This window comes from Artemia sp. Qi Xiang Cuo, chromosome 16 (genome assembly GCF_049724085.1).
Source record: "Artemia sp. Qi Xiang Cuo chromosome 16, ASM4972408v1, whole genome shotgun sequence".
NCBI lineage: Eukaryota > Metazoa > Arthropoda > Branchiopoda > Anostraca > Artemiidae > Artemia > Artemia sp. Qi Xiang Cuo.
Window position 1 is genome coordinate 40,477,256 of NC_142809.1, and position 17,745 is coordinate 40,495,000.

At 34.2% G+C, this 17,745-nt stretch overlaps 1 protein-coding gene across 1 annotated transcript in view; it reads left to right on the forward strand.

Moving 5' to 3' along the window:
* The window catches only part of LOC148942902 (heterogeneous nuclear ribonucleoprotein K-like), a 72,909-nt gene extending 55,164 nt beyond the window's left edge, over positions 1–17,745 (forward strand). The window contains exons 9-13 of the mRNA XM_089102752.1: positions 6,437–6,565; positions 9,024–9,181; positions 11,018–11,174; positions 14,853–15,022; positions 17,615–17,745. Coding sequence (XP_088958878.1) covers positions 6,437–6,565; positions 9,024–9,181; positions 11,018–11,174; positions 14,853–15,022; positions 17,615–17,657 — 657 coding nt within the window. The 3' untranslated portion in view covers positions 17,658–17,745. The remainder of the gene's footprint in view (positions 1–6,436; positions 6,566–9,023; positions 9,182–11,017; positions 11,175–14,852; positions 15,023–17,614) is intronic.

The window sequence follows — 17,745 nt, forward strand, 5'->3', positions numbered from 1 at the left end:
CAGTGCATACAACGTATAAAAAACGGGGGTTAAGCTTCGAAACTGCAATAACTAGACAAATTTAGAAACTTGAAACTAGACGAGAACAACCCGTGTTCGAACCCGCTGAGCCTGAAAACGCGGCTTTATTATTGCTTGACTAACTGTTAGCTGATTTGACAGCTTGCGGCCTTGCGGGCTCTTATAGGAAAACGAGCCCGCGCTTTCGTGGGCTCTTATAGGAAAACGATAAGAGCCCGCTTATAGCAGGCTCTTATAGGAAAGCGAGGTTTTTCGTAAATGTAAATTCGGGGCATAATTTTTTCGGTCTGAAAATGTCAAAAGGCCCTCAAAGGTTGATTTCTCCTTCGACTGAGTCCTCATTCACCCGGATCCGTTGCCAACTGTGGCCTGTAGGCGTGGATAACAGAATTTTTTTTTTTTGAACTTTAAGTGGCTATATTTGGTTTTTGGAAATCAGGGAGGGGGTAATCGGATGGAGCTGAAATTTCGAGGATAAGCTCCCGGGCCCTAGGAAAGCTTAACCTCTAAATTTAAACCCAACCGGACAGCATTAAAGCGGGGCGGTGGTCGGAAGTTCGAAACTTCCGGCACACTTTTACCCATGAAGATAAAGTTGGAGGAGGATGAAATTTTGCATGTTTCTTAGTTTGAGCTTGGGCTACAAAATGCGATTACCGCTGTCTCTCTGCGACCGCTAGGACCGGAAATCGCTTAACATTGTGGTGGGTCGCCTCTTTATAGAGGCACAAGTGTGCCTCCTTGATATTATTAATAAAATAAATTAAGCTAACCTGAAGTGTAATCTGACTTCATGGCTAATTTGCGTGTCCCCTTTTATATCGCCCTTCGAGAATGTTGTAATCGAAGAACGATAATAATAGACATGCGGTGCGTGGCAGGAAGACAGCTGCAGAATCCACCTTCCGCCGTGACTTCCTCTTGCTTGCATCTGACGCGTGCTGTGTAAGGATTCATTCAGTCTACATTTGTTATTTAACAGTTTGTTTCATTTTCTTTCTTGACTGGTTTTGGTATGTTTGATTTTCTTATAATATTGCTATATATCGTCGATTGTTAAAAATAAAGGGTGAATGTCATTTCTGGTTATAAAGAAAAAAATCAGGTCCTTATCCCCCCTCCACCATAAAAATTTATGTAGGGGTCTACGTTAGAAAGGCTTCTGAAGAGCAGTGTCATGATCGTTATTTTGCTACTAACGATAATATAACTTGGCTATATTTTTTATGTAATAAAATTTGTTATTTGTTGTTGGTTTTGTCCTTTTTTTTGGGGGGGGGGGCAGATTGTGTAAAACTTAGAATTATTTATAGGAAATTTTTGAATTGGCCTTAAAAAAGGGGTGCTGGAATTACGTTGACAAAGCAAGACTTGGAATTATTATGAATCTGGTTAAATATGTAATTGAAGTGACAGTGCAATGTTATTGACTAGATGTGGACTGAAGGGCTCAAGTTTTAAAATATTAAGGAAAAAATTGTTTAGTCATCAAGCTTAGTTAATCTAAATTTTTTTTTCTTTAGTTAATTTTATCAGATTGGTAACACATTTGAAATTATCAGAAACTAGATTTTTAGCGTTTTTGAACGAGAAACAAGTTTTTATATATCTGATAAGAGATATCAAACAGGTCGTTCTGATAATGAACGGTCAGTAAAGAGTGATTTGCGCCAGTAGTAACCAAAACCAAAAAATTGCTATTTCGAAAATAGTAGCATATATTAAAAGAATCTGCTTTTTATGTCGATTACAATTCTTTAAAAATTTGCTCAGTTTAATTATCAAAAGTTAGCAGCCTAAGAAAATTTGCGCGAGCACATATTCATGGTTGGAGCAATGTGATAGAAAAAAACTTGGCTCTCTTTTTGAAAAAAAACTGGCTTTTTGAAATTTTATGAGTGTTGCGTATTGATGGCGAAATTCTTAAAAAAAAAAGCATTGTGTGGCTTTTGGTGTATTGGCTTATAAGTGATTCCATTTACTAGTCGTTAAATGAGGGCCTCGGGACACCTGTCAATTGTGTATATAGAACTGATATCAGCATAGCACATGCCTTAACACCTGGATCCGTAGTAACAGCTGTTATTCCAAATCATCAAAGAGGATTAGGAAACGATTCAAGACCTAAAGATGCCAATCTTTTGTAATTAAAGATTAGGTCCTTAAAAATGTCGGTTACTATAGCGAAACGTCTACTCTAAAGTATTTGAGGAAATGTTGTATCTCTACTACATTAGTATTATATTAGAAATTAGCATTACTATTTATTTACTAGTAGTAGTATCTACTAGCATATATTAATATAGTATTATTATATTAGGTAAAATTCTACTTTAGCTACTTTTGACTATCTTGGAAAGGGGTTAGGTTAGGAAAATAAAACTTTCAGGGATGGGTATACAGGCTAAAGTATGTCCTGGGAAGGTATTTTGAAGTACCTACCTACTCTCCCTCTCTCTCGAGGGTCCTGAAATTTGCCTACATGACAGGTCTATTGCCTATTGAACTTTTGACAAAACAACATATTTATCTTAATTTTCAGTTATTAGTTTCTTTTTGTCTGGCCTTAGTTCTGAAAATGCAATTCCTGTTATTTGAGTAGAATTTTAAGCCATATCAATGTTTTTTTTTCAAAATTTTGGAAATGTATTTGCAGATCCTTCAAGCCTCATAAATTGGGATTGAGCAAAGTTGTGAGGCTGAAAAGAGTTTCGTTATACTTCATTTAACCAGATCTATTTTGCAAAGTTTCACTTTTATAACACACATATTTTTAAATGTCATCAAAGGTCAGGACCCTCTAGAAGGAGAAGGAGTGGAGGTAGGTACTTCAAAATACCTTCCCGGGACATACTTTAGCCTGTAGACCCATCCTTGAAAGTTCCAATTTCCTAACCTAACCCCTTTCCATGATAGCCAATAGTAGCTAAAGTAGAATTTTACCTTATGTTAGTGTACTTGAAAAAACTCTCGAGATTAAAACAAACACTTTTATTGGTATGTTCATTGAAAAGTGGTTTATTGTGTTTTTGTTGAAAAAACCAACAAATTACCCCTCTCAATTTTGAAAATGCATATTTGCCCCCCCCCCCGCGCAATTTTCGTGAATTGGTCCCACACTTATTTCTACAGTTTTAATGTTTCAACGTAAGATAACACGTATTTTGCTACCACTCTATAGCCGAGATCCAGTTTTACCCATTTGTCGAATTAAACTTATGAAATTTGTCTTGCGTTTTAGATTGGAAAACGTCAAAAATTGTTGAAAAAAAGGAAAATTTTCGTATTTTTAGAGTCAAGTGGATCCTGTTCTCTAAGGAAAGGTCTCAATAATTGTAATTCTTGCGCTGTACATGGATAAATTCGAAACTAATACATCCACTGATAAAACTTATCTTTTCCTTTCGGCTCAAGTTGTAATTACAGACTTTTCGTAAACTTGCGTATATTTTTTGTTAAATAAATACATTTTTTTAGGCAACCAAGACACGATCAAAATAATTTTAATGTCGACAGCTCAAATTGCTAATTATTTCTGTAAACAAAAAAGAAGAGAACATCACGTAGTTTGATCAATGGAGAAGGATAAAAGGAACCAAATAATATATGTGAAAACTGATTTGACCCCGGTAGCGTCAATTGGGGAGGGGTAGGGTACATTTGCCCCTTATAGTTTTTGCCCCCTCCCCCCCCCAGGTTGTCAAAAATGCCTTTTCTTGGGTAGTTTCAAGGAAGAATGCATTTTGAGGTATATCCATTGAAAAAATGACAAGTTTAGCCGCTCCCCAGTTTTCGTAAAATATATTTCACCCTATCCCCCCAAGCTTTTTTGAATTGACGCCAATGTTTGGCCTATCAATATCCACCGTCATTAGCGCTTTGCAATGATTTATAAAACTTAAACACAATGCATAACATTCATCCCTTTACTTGTTACTTTGACGTCTGTTTTCCTTTTATTGAGATATTACTTCTATAGGAATTTATTCGATTACGGATAAACGTCAACTATCATTTAGGTATTAAAATAGTAAGGAAAGTTATTTCGGTAGCAAATTACCCAAGAAGTTTCCAGCCCATACTGATCGTGAACAATAAAAATCTGACTCGAAGATGTTAACCTGACAAACTTTAAAACGAATAAGAAGAAATTATGGTCTCCAAAAGCAAAAATGCTAATTTTAAGTGTTGTTCTACAGCAAAATGTAGGCATTCAGTTGTTATTTTGTGGCTGTATTGCTACCTTAAAACTTAGTTTTGTCAATTGTTATATTGCAGTCTAGGATAAACTAAAATAAAAAGTTTGAATAAATTAAATAAGAGATTCTGTTGTATCACTAAAATTTGGTCCCAGAACTCATTTATGCATTTTTTGTTTGAGTTGAGTGTCGTTGGCCTTAAGTCTATTTATTTTACTTATTATTGGCAAAATGCCCATTCTTGGATGTATTCTATTTCCTGTTTGACTTGAAAGCAAAACTACTTCCTCACTTTGATGGATCTTTGAGATATCTTTCTTTGATGCATTATAAGCCCATTAAAGGCTAAATTTATCATTATTTTGTAGTTCTTTTTTTCTCATCAAAATCTTAGTATTTTGGACAATAAATAGATGTCATCCTTTGGTTTAGAAGGATTCTTTGAATTGTGCCCCGACAATTTGAAAGGTATTTTAAGCTAATGCGTCTTCAAGTTTATCTTTTGTGTTGACGTCGGAAGTCCTTTTCCTTTGATCTTTTTTATTTCCTCTTATTGTGAAATAGAAGATTCTTCAACGTCATGTTAGTGCGAAGCCATAGCAATCATATAGGCCATGAATAAAGTGGGACAGAGTTTCGAATATGGGATTTCCTACCAAGAGTGGTCCGAAGGGTCTCAACCCTTGGAGAATTTGAAAATGTGCGGTCTAAATACGCAATTTGCTGTTTTCATCCCTTCGTTTGGAAAAATTCACTGATCAGTGTTAATGCATTTTTCCACAAATTCTACCTTAGGGTGGAAATAAGCGGCGCCCTTGGTAAAAGGGCGCCGCTTATTTACAAAATAGTGACAAAACTTTAAAATTAAGAAAACATGAAGATACGTATATGCTAATCTGAATATTTACGTTTAACATTGCAACTGGAAAGAGATAGCCATGCAAAAAATAAATCTTCCACTTCGTAACGCGTGTTAAAAATTTTCCAGATTGGTACGCTCGGTAGAAGAATATTGTTGCTCTTCTTTGAGTGAGGGGGGTTGCTATTTCTTTAGATGTTGGCTATTCAGTTCAAATGGTTATTGCGTTTTTTGTTGTTTTTTTAAGACGAGAAATTGTGTAAAATAAACTCTTTTGAACATTGTTCCTTTATGCAATGAGTATTTAACAATGGAATTTCGTAATGGACTTTGTAAGAGACTTGATTATGCAAAATGTGTAGTTTTATTCATTATTAAATGCTTGTTGCGTTCCATAAAATAATCGGCTCATCATCTTATTCGAGCATTTGTATTCAGAGTTTAATATTTTCAGAGTTTTCTCCGTAGTTTTATTAACCGATTTATTTAAATTACGAACTGGATTGTGCTCTCCAATTAAGGTAGAATGTCAGATTTCTTCAGTTTAAACGCAGGAAATTTGTTTCCCTGTCTCTTATTTTTTCATCTTTGTTTTGCAGAATGTTAAGATTTTTCTAGCTCAGAACCGTTTTATTTATTTTACATTATCAACCGTAAAATTATGCCCTTTATCCTCTTGTGATTCAATTTGGTGAGAGTAAATACATTTAGCTGCATTGAAAAAGTAGCAAGAGAGGTTGAGAAGGTGGACCTTGTCGGCATGTCGGGAATCGAAGAGGAACATGGGTGCGATTGCCTCCTCCTCCCACAAAATTTTAGAAATTACTTTTTTTGATTTTTTTCATTTTAAAATACTTTTTGGTGTTTTTATGGGCAAAACAAAATCAAAAATCCCTCCACACACTTCGAGCAATACATGTTGCCCCTCCCCCTTCATTTTCGTGAATTAGAGCTCCTGTTTTTTTGCAATCAATGACGACGCTGTGATTAGCTCTTGTACTCATACTGGACACTGACATTAAAATACCCCCCCCCCTCCGATTGAATTGACTCGAATCGACAAAAAAAATTGATGTTTTATGTATATTTTGCCGTGTGCTATCCAAAAAAGATTTTTTTCAAAATCTGCTTTTTTCAGTACATGATGTAACCTAAAGTACCTACATAAAAAAGAATAATAACGATTATATAAAAATAAAATCTATATAAAAGATTTATATATAAAAAAAGATTTCAGATTGATATATAAAAAAAAAAATCTGGTGATTCAGTTCTGGTAATCCTGAGTCCTGCATACAGAGCTGCAAAAAAGTACAGTGATCTTGATAGTTAGGCGCCAATTTTATTTTAATTTTAGAATTGCAATTGTACTATTAAAGTCCATCCCGATGTTTGCCCTGGATCAACGGACCGTGTTGTTCAGCTCATTGGTCCAATTGATAATGTCATCCAATGCTTCTCCTCTATTTTGGACATCATCAAAGAAGTAAGTTTTATTCATGAGATCTACATTGTAATTGCAGAAAAGAGAGACAATTAGAATAATTATGCAGAAAAGAGAGAATTAGAATAATTATGCAGAAAAGAGAGACAATTAGAATAATTATGCAGAAAAGAGAGACAACTAGAATAATTATAGTGGGTAGTATTTTAAATTTTTTATTTTTATTTTTTTAATTTTATTTTTAATTTTCCCCCTAAAAAAATCCGTTGGGAATGAAAACGGTATGGGTCCACCAATAGATTTTACCAAACAAAATTAAAGTTAATTATAAAAACAGAAATATAAAATTTTTCGTTTTTTGTTTAATTTTCTATTCCTTCTGTTTTATATTGAGCCGAAGATCGATTAACCACTTTTTCAAAAAATGGCACTTGCATAGTTATGTACGTTTTTTTAGTTAGTCATATTCCACATGCTAATTTAGCTCTATTTAAATTGAAACCAACCAAAATGTCAAAGAGGGAAATAGTTTGATTACTTTAAGATCATTTTATATTACATTTGGATGTAATTCAGTCAGCGCATTAAAATTCTGTCGTTTTTTTCAGTTTTTCCAATTCTGCTTGGCAACGCTGTGGGGTAAAATACATCTTTTTTCTAAAATAGTTTTTTTTTTATGCAAACCACGTTGGTCTTAAAGGTGTTACAATGAGTCTGTACACTCATGTACACACATGTACACACATGTGTGTACATGTTTGTACATGTGTTGTTGCCGCATTGTTGCCGCATTCCGCGATTGTTGCCGCATTCTTGCGCCAAAGAGAGAACTGGAAAGAAACAGTTCTAAATTAAAGTTTATGCTCAAATTGTAGTACTCTTTGGGGTCAACAACATTTAGCTCGGTAGTTAAGAAGGAGATTATTTTACACTCTTTTATATTTTCGTGATTTTAGAATAGAGAAAAAGAAGTTTTTTTAGGGTATGAATTACTAAAATATGTAAACATTACTATTTGTAGCAAAATAATGCTGCTTCATCTTAGGTATATAAGATTATGTTTGGTGATCGTTTAGCTAGATCCATCAATGTGATTTTTTTTTTTTTTTTTTTTGTCGTTTTTCTTCCCTATGTCTACTGCAGTAAACGGCTTTAAATGATTTTTTTGAAAATGAAAATATAAATAAAAAAAACTTCCGAGATAACCCTAAACTAAACAATTGAACACAGGGTGAATAGAGAAAATGATCAGTTTCCGTTTATCGATTTAAAATTCATAACAAAGTAACAAAAAAGAAAAGAAAAAATAACATAAATAACTGCTATTTCTGTTATTTAAGAAAATGTAACACGTTTTGACTGAACTTGTTGAAAATAAACATACATACAAAAAAAGATCTTTCGGCCGGCTCAAACCAGACAGTTGAACATAAGAATAAACAAAGAGAATAATTTCCATTTAACAACTTTAAATTCACTACAAAGTAACAAAAAGATAATGAATTTGAAAATGAAGAAAAACATTAATAGAAACACAATAAATTAAGAAATAACAATAACAGAAATTCTGCTGTAAATACCACAATGTGGTCAATGTAGAGATGAATAGCAGCGACAAAAAAGGATCATCTTTCCAATTAAATTGATATACTCTAGCTCTTAAATCTTTTGACGTTGTGTTGAGGCTTTACATTTTCTTGATAAGGTTGTGGCAATAATATATTGATGTTGTTGTTATAGCTAACATTGTCAGCTATTATATATTGATATTTGACAGAATTAAGCCTTTTGTGTTTGCTCAAGACTTACAAGACAATTTAGCTTGTGGTGGTTGTCTTCCAGTTATTTGAGGTTTGCAAAATTTTGGTAGTATGGACCTTTTTAACTTGTGACAAAACAGCTCCTTCGGTAAACTTCTTGGTATTGTTTTTTGCTTAATTGAAAAGAGCATTAAATTTTCTGTCGAATACTATGGATGTATATATATTTGAGATATTGTCAAATGTTAAACAAAGTTCGTTCACTTTCTAGACTTGAAATTATTCTAAAGTAAAACAGTACGAATGAAAACGCCTAATAGTGAACTAACTCTTAGCATTGGCTTTTAAAGGGGAATTTTAAAGGAAAATGTATCAAAACTTTTATCTGTAGTTTTAAAAATATTACCAATAAAGAGAAAAAAATAAGTACTATTAAATAATACAAAAATTGAGCTATGAGACATAGGTTTTTTACTCTGTCATCTGACGTCTTGACAGGGAAAACTATTTTTTTTACTGGGATGCGTCAATTATATTAGGAACACGTAAGATAAAATAAATTCTTTTTATTACAAGCAAATGTCCGTTTTTTAAGTATTGTAGAAAACAAAGTAGAGAACCGACGAAAGAACTATTTATATTTGTAGTAATTTTTTTTTCATTGTCAATTCTTTTGGAGATTTATTATTAACTTCTATCAATTAAGCAAGGGTTCTTCAATTTAGTAAATTGTTCTCTAGGCCGGCCCACCACGAGGACCAATTGTACCCTATGATCCTGAATATGTTTCGGAACCTGTCGAGGATGATTATTTCCCACCAATGAGACCAATTGGTGGAGGTCTTCTTGGGGTACATGGAAGAAGTGGTGTACCACCACCTAGGTCCAGCTCTTTAGGGTAAGCAAATTATATAAGTGCATTTATTTTTTTTACTTCGTCTGTTTGTTGTATGCTCAATCAAGGCCGTATTCAGATATGGAGTTTGAACCCTTTCCCCCGAAATATTTACCTGACTGGTAAAAGCGTAATAAAAATGCGTAAACGCAAATTTTTAAGTATTTTTTTTAGTCTTTTTGTACCCCCCCCCCCCCCAAACATAATCCTGGATTTGACCCTGGGCTCAATCCTTAGAAGAATTTAATTCGTTTATACAGGTAATGCTATTGGTTGGTTGAAAGGGTGTTAAGTTTGGTTTGAACTATAGTATTGCAGTGGATTTGCCTCTGCTTGGCAATATGGGGTACCGGGTTCAACCTTAGCCACCGCAAGGTTGAGTGATTGGCTTGCTACTTGTCTCTGTAAAAAAGACCCAGCAGCAGAAAAGTCGACAACTGTTGACGCCAGATGCGCCATCATTGGGCCTGAGGGATCTTTATCCTCTTAAGAATGGAGTTGGACTAGTTAGATTATTAGTATAAAGTATGAATTGTTGGAAAGAAGCATGAAAAAGTTAACTTTTCTTTCCTAAAAGATTCGCTCAAGACTGAAGGGAGTAAGATAGAAATAAAAAAAAAATAATAGCTCAAGACTAATTCGCTCAAGACTAAATGGAGTAAGATAGAAATATAAAAAAAAATAGCTTAAAAATTTACTTAATTGAGGAAAAACTAATTTTAAAAGGCAAAAAAATGAGTCTCGCTTATATCTATTGTCCCAATCGTGTATATTGGTGTATCCAAGCATGAACTCAAGGGGGTCGAAACCGAACCCTCATTCTAGCCAAATCTTTTAATGATACGATCTATCTCCTAGTTTGTCGTGATTTTTCTTATAACTCGCGTGTTTTTTTTCGAATTTGTCCCCTCCACACGAAAAAACAACTTGTTTTTTTTTGTCAGCTTGTTTTTTTCAAGTTCTGGCTACGAACAGATGACTGCTTTGCCTTCTCTTTCCCTGCCTTTCAATTTTTTTATTTCTTTTTCATAGTTTTTGTTTATGGTATGAGGGCATACCATCTTTTACCTAATCTTAGGTATATTGCCCTACCTTGTTTTACTTTATCTAGAAATAAGCTGTTACTCAATCGTGATTGTCTTATTAAGTGTAACCTAGCTCGGTCACCGCACTTGCTAATCCTGGAGTCTTTCGAGAGCTGTATAGGAAAGATTACTTGAATCGGAGAACAATAGGCTGCGAAGAATACGTGTGATTAGTTTGGGGTGATACAGTACCTTACACCCAGAGCAGATTTCTCACGAAGCAGCCTCAGATAAAGGACGAAGCTGGACCTAGAAGGTGGATATGCTTGGGTCACTCGATTTGAAAGGTACAATGACGAATCCTTATGACGTGTGATGCTGGACGGGTCTCCGGAAGAGTGGTAGACAACATTCATGGTCGTTTCCTTCATGATGAGGTGGAGTTCTACAATCATCCCTCAATGAGCTGTAGTCTCTGGCTCAGGATTGTCCGACGTTGAGTCCCAACCTTTGTTATCCTGTAAACCCCTAGGTGTCGGACGATCTCATTCTTAGTAAGTAAACTATATTACAAGCTTTATTAGACTCGCGTCATAAAACCCGACTCCACTTGCACACTGTCCTTTTATTACATAGAATGTGGTTTGTTATGGCCTGTGACGTCACTTCGAGGATAGAAAAACCCGGAATCTGATTCTGGGGATGATATTTTGCGAAAATGTCTCCATAATAGTCCAAATAAAAAGAGGGTGGGAAGCTCTTACGTTTTGCTGTATTTGATTGGCCAAGTTTTGATTAGAATGTTGTATTTCAGTTTTGGCGGAGGACTGAATGGCAGTTTTTCTGATAGTCGTCCAAGTCCTCTGGGGTTTGGCGGTAGTCGTCCTGGGATGACCTCTGGTATGACAAGTTTTTCTCCAAGTGGAGAAGAACAGGAAAAATCATCAACTCAAGTTACCATTCCCAAAGATGTAAGTATTTGGAACTGATATTATGATAGTTAGAGCTTCGACAATTTCAATAGCTGCCCTTTACGCGATAATCTGCACTATAAATAATTTAGTAAATTATGCAGAGGAATTCAGAATTGTCCCTTTTCATCATAATTGTCACCAGCCATGTGTCATTTTGTTGAATTAATATGAGTTTTATTGATATCAAATGTTGTGTTTTCCATCTTTCAAGATCCAAGAAAATTATATGGTTAATTTAATGTCACAAGTCAGTTAAATTACTAAGTTAAATATTATAATTTATAAGTTAATTATGTTATGTTATACGGTAATGATATAAATAGTAAATTAATAAGTGAAATAAAAGAAGTTAAATTAAGTTCCAAGTTAAATATTTCTGGGTTTCTGTATTTTGAAAGTCGACGTCTGTTATTTCAAAACTTGGATAATGGGATAATAAGTGGGGTAACTTGGATAATCAGTTTTATAGCTATATTGAAAAATAAGTTCAGTCATATGGTAAAACGAATAATCCAACTATATTTAATAGTTGAAAGTACAGACAAACTATAATAAGACTTTGAACTATGTTCAATAGGCATACTCTTCTGTTTGGTGATAATAAAAAAACGAACCTTTGGTCTTAACCTGTACATTACCAATAGTTCATTTTCCTTGTTTCGGTCGTCGCTTTTGCAATACTATCCTAATATAAGACAGACAATTGATTTCGCAGATCTTTAATATAAATGTGCGTTTTTTCTTTATTTTGTAGTTTTAGACCTCTACAAGTATGTTATAGTGTCCGCTTTTGTTATAGTTGTTCTGTTATTTAAATGTGTGGAGGAAAAACGAGAACGAGATTTTTCTATGGAGGGTTTTGCAGAAGTCTTTCCGCAACCGAGCAACCCAAACTTAAGAATTTGTAAAAAAAAAACTAATAAGGGAGTTTCCTCTTGTTAACTTTTCATAAGAATATTTTATGAAAGCGTTTCGGGGAATTGAATGTGCTAAACTTGAGAAGTTAACTGAATAAATTACAGAGATTCTGTGTTTTCATCTGGTATAGAAAGAGAAAAATCTCCAGAATACTCCCGCCGTGGGAATTATCCCACCCTGAGAACAGAATTGCCCTGCTGCTCGGAAATTCGTCCCGGGTAAAAACGCGATAAAAGATTTAAAGGCTTTGCAGCTCAGTTAACCCTTTACATACTGATCCTATCTTGCCAACGTTGTTGACCAAGTTGAGGTCTTCTGAGGACCCCTGATTTTTTTCTGTTATATCTCAAGTATTTGTTCTGCAAGATTGTTCAAAATACGTGTTGGGTGTCTGGATATGCATTATTTATGTATAAAAGAATTCATGTTCAGATTCTGTAAAAATAAAAAAAAACTTTGGTAGCGTAGTATACCAAGCGGGGTCCTGCCAGGACTCGAAGCGTGTTATTATTTTTTTTAAGTTTTTTCAAAAACGTATTTTATGCATAACTAGGAAAATTTGATCATTACCCCATCCAGCAGGAATAGAAAAGTAAAGGTTAAACTGGTTGGCATAATAGCAGCAGAATTGCCGAAAATCAGCCTTTGGGGTCCTCTGACGACCCTCCTTATCATGTTAAGGGTTAAGAAGATTCTATCAGCCTTTTTTCGGGCATTAATATACCAAAACAAATAAGCTGGTGCTCTCAGAAAAAGTGGTGACATGTTGATTAGAATAAAGCTGAATTGTCTGTTGCTAAGCGACAAATGTTGCTATCTGATTTCGATATATAGTTATTAGCGCGGTGTTTTTTGTTGATTTCTACCGGGTGGTCTTTTGACTGTTTTCTTGCGGATTACCCCCTTTCCAAAATATACCAAGATTGTTTGTATGATAGTTTTTTTTTTTTTTTTTTTTTTTTTTTTTTTTTTTTTTTTTTGATAGTTTGTATATACCAAGATTGTTTGTATGATACCTTAATTTTTGTTTATGAATTTTTTTCAGTAATATGATATAAACTATTTCCGACCCACTATAAAGAAAAAGAAAAGTGAAGTAATGAATTAAAAAAATGTAGAAAAATAATTATAAAGGCCAGAATAAAACAAAATAAGCAAGTGAAGAAAATTTGAAGCAAACTACATAAAATAAGGCTGAGTGGTCGCAGTAGGATGATACAGTTTCATTAGTGTTTCACTGTTATATTTGATCCTGTTAGTTTTTTTTTTAGTTTTTTTCCCCTCCTTTTTTTGTTAAAAAGTAATCAAATGTGGCAAACTAGAGAAGTTTGATGAAATATTGTTGAGGCGTTCGCCTGACTTGGTGGTAATAATCACAAATTTCAAGATAGCTTTTGCAATTTTGAACCTTAAAAATTTTAAATACAAACAAATTTAAGTCTGATGCTGCAAAGAATTCAGTTTCAGTCTCCTCTTTTTTTTTACTATGACCCCCTCCCCCTGTTTACCGGTCTTTCCTTTAAACGTCGACAAATTTAAGTACAGGTTTAGAAGCAATGATAGTTTCAGTCTTGTTTTGAGAAAAAATTTTAAGAATATAAGGGAAATCCTTAGAGATCAAATTTTCCACATAATTGACAAAAAAGTCAAATTTGTTCATTCTTTTATAGAGAAATATATGTAAAAAAGAAATGATCTTTAATGACGCATCCCTATCTTTGGGTATTATTGATTGACGCATACGTCGGTTCAATGCATAGGAGGTCCAATCCTCGCTATCTGAGTTTCACTGTTACTGTTTGCCACGTCTAGAAATATAATGCTGCTTTCATACTTAGCCGCGTTTTCAGGCTCAGCGGGTTCGAACACGGGTTGTTCTAGTCTAGTTTCAAGTTTTTCGTCTAGTTTTTTCTAGTTTCAGCGGGTTCGAAGCTTCAACCCCGTGTTTGATACACTAGATGCACTGCTGCACAACACTTAATGCACTAGACGAGAATAACCCGTGTTCGAACCTGCTGATCCGTGAACAACCCGTCTTTAAACACGGGTTATTCTCGTCAAGTGCATCAAGTGTTGTGCAGCAGTGCATCAAACACGGGGTTGAAGCTTCGAACCCGCTAAGAATAGAAAAAACTAGACGAAAAACTTGAAACTAGACTAGAACAACCCGTGTTCGAACCCGCTGAGCCTGAAAACGCGGCTCTTGGCATGCTCAGACTTACTTGCAAATTTAGTCACAAGAAAACGTATGAAAGATGTAACCCCCCTGGGAAGATGGGTAAAATTGTGGTATTTGTATAAATTGTATAATCTGAACCATTATCTTTGTAGTGAACCCAATTAGCGTATGGGGAGGGGGGCATCTTGGTATTTTCATTGAAAAGTACCTTCCTTAGGTATTTTCAGTAGAAGAGATAAAAAAGATTCCACCCCATATGTTGTGAAAAATACTTCTCCCAAGGATTTTTCATAAATTTACGCCACTATCTTTGTGTCCCCTCAAAGGGTTTCATCATTCAAGAATAATATTTAAAATTGTGTGAATTTGATAGTGAATGGTGTTGTCATCTGCAAACCTCTGTTATTAAGCGAATATGTACATTTGTTAGTCAGGCGGTAAACAAAAAAAAAAATGGTTCGAAAAAGTATGTTCATAGTGTTATATGCATATTACTGCAGTGCTGGCTCCAATAAGTGAATCTATCCATTTGTCTGCCATTTAATTTCATGTTTTTCTAAGAATTCTGTACTGTTTAGATGGCTGGAGCGATTATTGGTAAAGGAGGAAACAAAATAAGAAACATTCGTGCTGAATCTGGTGCTCATATCCAGATCGACGACCCAGCTGAAGGATCAACTGATCGAATTATTACTATCTCTGGCAATTCAAATCAGATTTGGAGAGCTCAGTATATGCTCCAGCAGAGGTAAGGGCATAGGTTGGCTTTAATGATTCACAATATGCTTCGTTAAAAACAACTCTTTGCGGATAACTGTTTAGCTTAAATTTGCATGTTAATCTTACTGCATGTCTATCTTCCTTAGTTCTGGCCTAGGATAATAGACTATCATGAAGAAATGAAAATAATCATTTTTTATGCAACACTGAAAAAGTTATACCAGATTTGCCTCTCACAGAGTATATCTATCTTGGCTTCACTGTAATTAGACTTTAAAGTCTTTGATCACTTTAACCAAATATTTTACTTGTTAGGGTGAAGCGAGTTGGTGTATCAAAAGCCTCATTTTTCCGAGTATATTTGAAAGCAAGATAGACACACGTATATGAATCCTAAAAGACAATATTAACTGTTCAGGTGGCAGTCTGAACAAGTCCATGATAAACATAGTAAAAAAAAAACTTGGTTTTGATTTTAATACATTTGCTCGTCTGTGGGAGGAGGGGGAATTGTTTTTGGCGTTTGATTTTTGCTTGAGCGTAGATAATGTTTTAAGTGTATTTTATTTGGGACTTACCAAATTGGGTTGCAAACAAATAATTTGAAGTTTAAAGTAAAAAATTCTTTTTTTAGCCTTTTTTGTATTAATTACTATTTCGAAGAAAACTTTTTGTCTATAACTAAGAACCAATTAACTACGACGCTAAATTTCAAAAACCATAAAAAAGAACATGGGTAGAGCCCAGCCTTAAAGAGGGGAAATAAGCTCCCCTATTCACCCCTAGTATTAGATGTTTTGGTTTTTCAAAAGGTGATTTATACATATATATCACCTTTTGAAAAACCAAAATTATCTAATACTATGCTGATAAATCAAGCAGATAGAGAAAATCAAGCTTAACGTATGTTCCAGGGGGTTAGTGTTAATTGGAGAAAAAAAAAATGTATTTTCAACAAGATTATAGGATTTCAACAAGTCTTTTCAGTGTTCAGAGAAGATGAAAGAAAAAATGCCAACAGTGATCCCCTGGTGATAAAAGAAATGGGTTTTGAAACGGCGTGTTGATTAGGGTTTTATCATATGGAAGACTAGTGATTTTGTTGTTTGAATTGAAATTAACAAAAAGTCACTAATCAGCCTATGATGATGACCTGTGTGTCTTCGATTGTTCATCAGCCCGACTATGGCCTTGCTGAGAAGGTGGTCTATGTCTGTACCGTTACAATATAGATTGCAAATGTAACAGTCAAATCGCTCCTGATTGCTTCATACATGGGAGGCTAAAGGCAAGCATGCCCGAAGAGGCAAGGGGGAGAGTAAAACAAGTCTCCATCACCACCACCGCCTCACTCCAAAGATATCCCAATTTGTGAAGGTTCCCCGTATTTTTCTCAACAATTGTTCCATTTTTGTGTACGTAAAGTCCCCTAAATTTTTTCAATGGGTTTTCTTTTCATGTATTCGTAATTATTGGTTCATTCTATGTGTTTTTTTTATGATCTAAACTTATTGTGCTCATTTTTTTTTTGTTTGGTTTTATTTATTCTTTTTTTAAATAGGTTTATTTAAGGTTCTGAAATGATTAAAGTAATTATTCAAGTTATTTGTCGTCCAGTTAAGATAAGCCATTTACTGAAGAAAGTAGTTTCTTTTCTTGAAAAATAGCCAAGTTCCTACTAAAAATTAATACCCTTGAAACTTGCTAAATTGCACGATCCAAGCTAGGCGATGTTTTGCAGTTCTTTTGCCATTAATTTTTTTTTTTTTAATTTCAGGACTGATTTAAAAAAAATTGAATCAATAGCAAAATTAAGGTATTAAAAGACGGTCACTTGGAAAAAGAAGAAAATGCCCGGAAACAGATAAGCTTGATTATCCTTTTTAATCTTATTTTGACTCTTAAATATTTCCATTCCTGATGAGTTGAAAATTCGTCTGTTTTGGCAGAAAAATTGAAAACATTCAGCATGAGACTGAAACCTTGAAGTTTAAATGTGCTACGTAAACATGCGGCAGAAACTCGCTACCTTTGGGGATAATGAGATGAACTATTTGAAAAAAATATGCAAATAAGTCAACATCTAATATATTGATAAAAACTCTACAATGAAGATATCGATGAATTTGCAATTATACCAACATATTCGGGTGTTTATGTTAGTGAAAAAATACTAGCCAACGTCCTGACTGTGATTTCAACATCCATAGAATTTAAGAGAGAGAAGAAACGGGTATAATTTAAATAAAACACAAAAAAAAAAGAAAACAGAAGAACAAAAGAAAAAAACAACAACTATAAATAATAGAAATCCGAATATTTCGAATCCACATCCGGGAGCCTTTATCGACGGAAAAAAAAGTTTGAAGTTAAATTAAATTAAACGCAAAATACAAAGAAAAAGACGAGACGAAAAAACACAAGAAAAAGAAGTGTGGTCTAAGAAATTATTTCCAACATCCTTGTTGTGATAAGCATCTGGATCGGAAATCGAGGATTTTATAGTACCTAGTTATACACAGGTTCTTAACAAGGCTTCATGGACCCTTGTTACCTCAGTTTGTTATTAGTATCTGTAAAGAAGACTATTGGTTAATATAATTTTTTTACTTTTTTTCAGCGTTCGTGACAGTATGCAAGGAGGAGGTGGTAAGCGATTTTAAGAGGCTTCATAAGTGGATAGCTTCCAGTCCTTGGTGGTAATCTTTTGTAACTCCCAAATTTTTATTCATAAACCTACATTAAAAGTAA